The sequence below is a fragment of the Acanthisitta chloris genome, unplaced genomic scaffold (genome assembly GCF_000695815.1).
Source record: "Acanthisitta chloris isolate BGI_N310 unplaced genomic scaffold, ASM69581v1 scaffold30574, whole genome shotgun sequence".
NCBI classification, from domain to species: domain Eukaryota; kingdom Metazoa; phylum Chordata; class Aves; order Passeriformes; family Acanthisittidae; genus Acanthisitta; species Acanthisitta chloris.
Genome location: NW_008669197.1, coordinates 22,114 through 24,140, shown reverse-complemented (window position 1 = coordinate 24,140; position 2,027 = coordinate 22,114). Strand labels below are relative to the sequence as shown.

The following is a 2,027-nucleotide window of genomic DNA, read 5'->3' as shown; positions in this document are numbered from 1 at the left end:
TAGTGATGTTAAAGCTACAACCATTTCTTGTCTCCAGTGTCTGTGGAACACAATCACCCACAGCCTGAACTTGGTATTATTCTGAAATGAAAATGTTTAATCATTTTACATTTTTGCAGCTGATTTACACACACTCCTGAGAAAATTACAATAATTTAAGATTAGTGACAAGCAAATACAGAAGAATAATTAACTACATAATTTCTTTAATTATAATTTATTTGCTTAAAAAATACAAAAGTAATTTATAGCTTGAAAAATAGACTTTTGACTCACTTTTAGCTAGTAACAGTACAGATTTTTACAAGTTAGCACACTTGGAACTAATTTTAACGTTTTTGTTTTGGCCATGCCAGATCAGATTGTTTTGGTCTTTGTGAAGTCTTTAAAAATTGAGCTACAAGCTGGATAGGAACCATCAGCTACAAAAACCCTGGAGTTTTTCTTTAATTGAGAACTGAAAGCCTATTTGCTTTTGTATTTCATCTTAATTTAGTGCACAAAAATGTCACCGCAGAGCTGGGTCAACTGTTTTCTTAGCAAGTCACCCAAAAGTTGGTAACAGGCTACTACCAATAAAACATCTTTGTGCATAATCAGTTCAGCACAGCCCACCCCCAGCAACCGTTTTACATTTCCTAGCCATGCCTATGGGACTATATTTGCCTTTTACCCTTCCTTGATGATTAGCACACCAAAGGTTTTAAAGATCCATAGGGAGGCAAGTTGGTCAGTAGAAAACCCATCCCAGGAAAAACACCCCACGTGCAGGACACGGTGGGATTCGAGCAGCTGGGCCACCCAGAGGAGGTCACAGAAGGGACACAGATGCTGCAGCTGGACCACAGCTGTCTCAGGATGATGGGAAGGTTCAGTACAGTGTGGTAACCAACCCAGCAGCAGGGAGAGACTGAAGTACCGTATCACTTAGACATATACGATCACAAATTGCAGTTATGGTTTTTACTGTCCTGTTAATGTCAAGATGTTATAAATAGGAATTAAAACATCTTAATTCTTCTATAAATAAAATGCCAATTTCTACCGGTGCAGAGAACATTTCATTGCTTGTAGCCAGGTATCCATTGCAGGTCTGTATTCCTCCGGGTCCTTCTGGGGCTCAAACACTGCTTCTGTTCGCCTTAGCTTCTTTAGTTGTTCTTTGTCAGTCCAAAATCCTATAAACAGAAAATTCATTCTCCAGCTCAACTGCAAATATGTTCTTTTTCAGTTGTTTTAATCTATTTCCAAGAGATCCAAGGCAGAAGCACAGTAAGAAATCATGACAGCCTTTCTTTACTCAACCAACAACTTTCTCAGAGGGAAGCATATTTTTAACACTGTGAAAATCCTTTCCAATAGGATCCACTTGTTTGGAATCCTGACAACAGCACATCTGCTTAACTGGGACTGTTTCCAAGGAACAGCTCGGTACACTGAAGTTCCCTTAGGTTTCATCCACACTGTGCTTTGGCTGCAGGCCCTTCTCAATGAAGAAAGCCCAAAAAACCCAAGACTTTGCTGCTTTCCTACTGTCTTAAAAATTGCATAAATGGCAGAAAACAGCTGGTGCTACTGATTGAGATTAATTTATGTTATTAAATCATTCTTGTCTGTCAAGGACTCCCCATTTCTTACACTTTTAATTGCTGAGTAAGTCTTACCCAAGCATTTAGTTTTTATCTTCCATTTGTGCTATTTACATATCAAGGCAATTTAATGAAGTTATGGAAATATATTTTGTAGGTGGGTATTAAGCAAAACCATTGACAGTTCGTAGTATTAAGTCTGGTTAGCAACATAAAATTCTTGTCTGTCAAGGACTCCCCATTTCTTACACTTTTAATTGCTGAGTAAGTCTTACCCAAGCATTTAGTTTTTATCTTCCATTTGTGCTATTTACATATCAAGGCAATTTAATGAAGTTATGGAAATATATTTTGTAGGTGGGTATTAAGCAAAACCATTGACAGTTCGTAGTATTAAGTCTGGTTAGCAACATAAAACAATTCTGTGCGAGCTGTTTT

General features: G+C 37.6%; 1 protein-coding gene across 1 annotated transcript in view; it reads right to left on the bottom strand.

Annotated features, from left to right (window-relative positions):
* Positions 1 to 1,041: 1,041 nt before the first annotated feature.
* GK5 (glycerol kinase 5 (putative)) overlaps positions 1,042 to 2,027 on the bottom strand; it is a gene marked incomplete at its 5' end in the record, with an annotated part of 22,579 nt that continues 21,593 nt past the window's right edge. The window contains one exon of the mRNA XM_009073235.1: positions 1,042 to 1,178. Within this exon, the coding sequence (XP_009071483.1) occupies positions 1,042 to 1,178 (137 nt within the window). The remainder of the gene's footprint in view (positions 1,179 to 2,027) is intronic.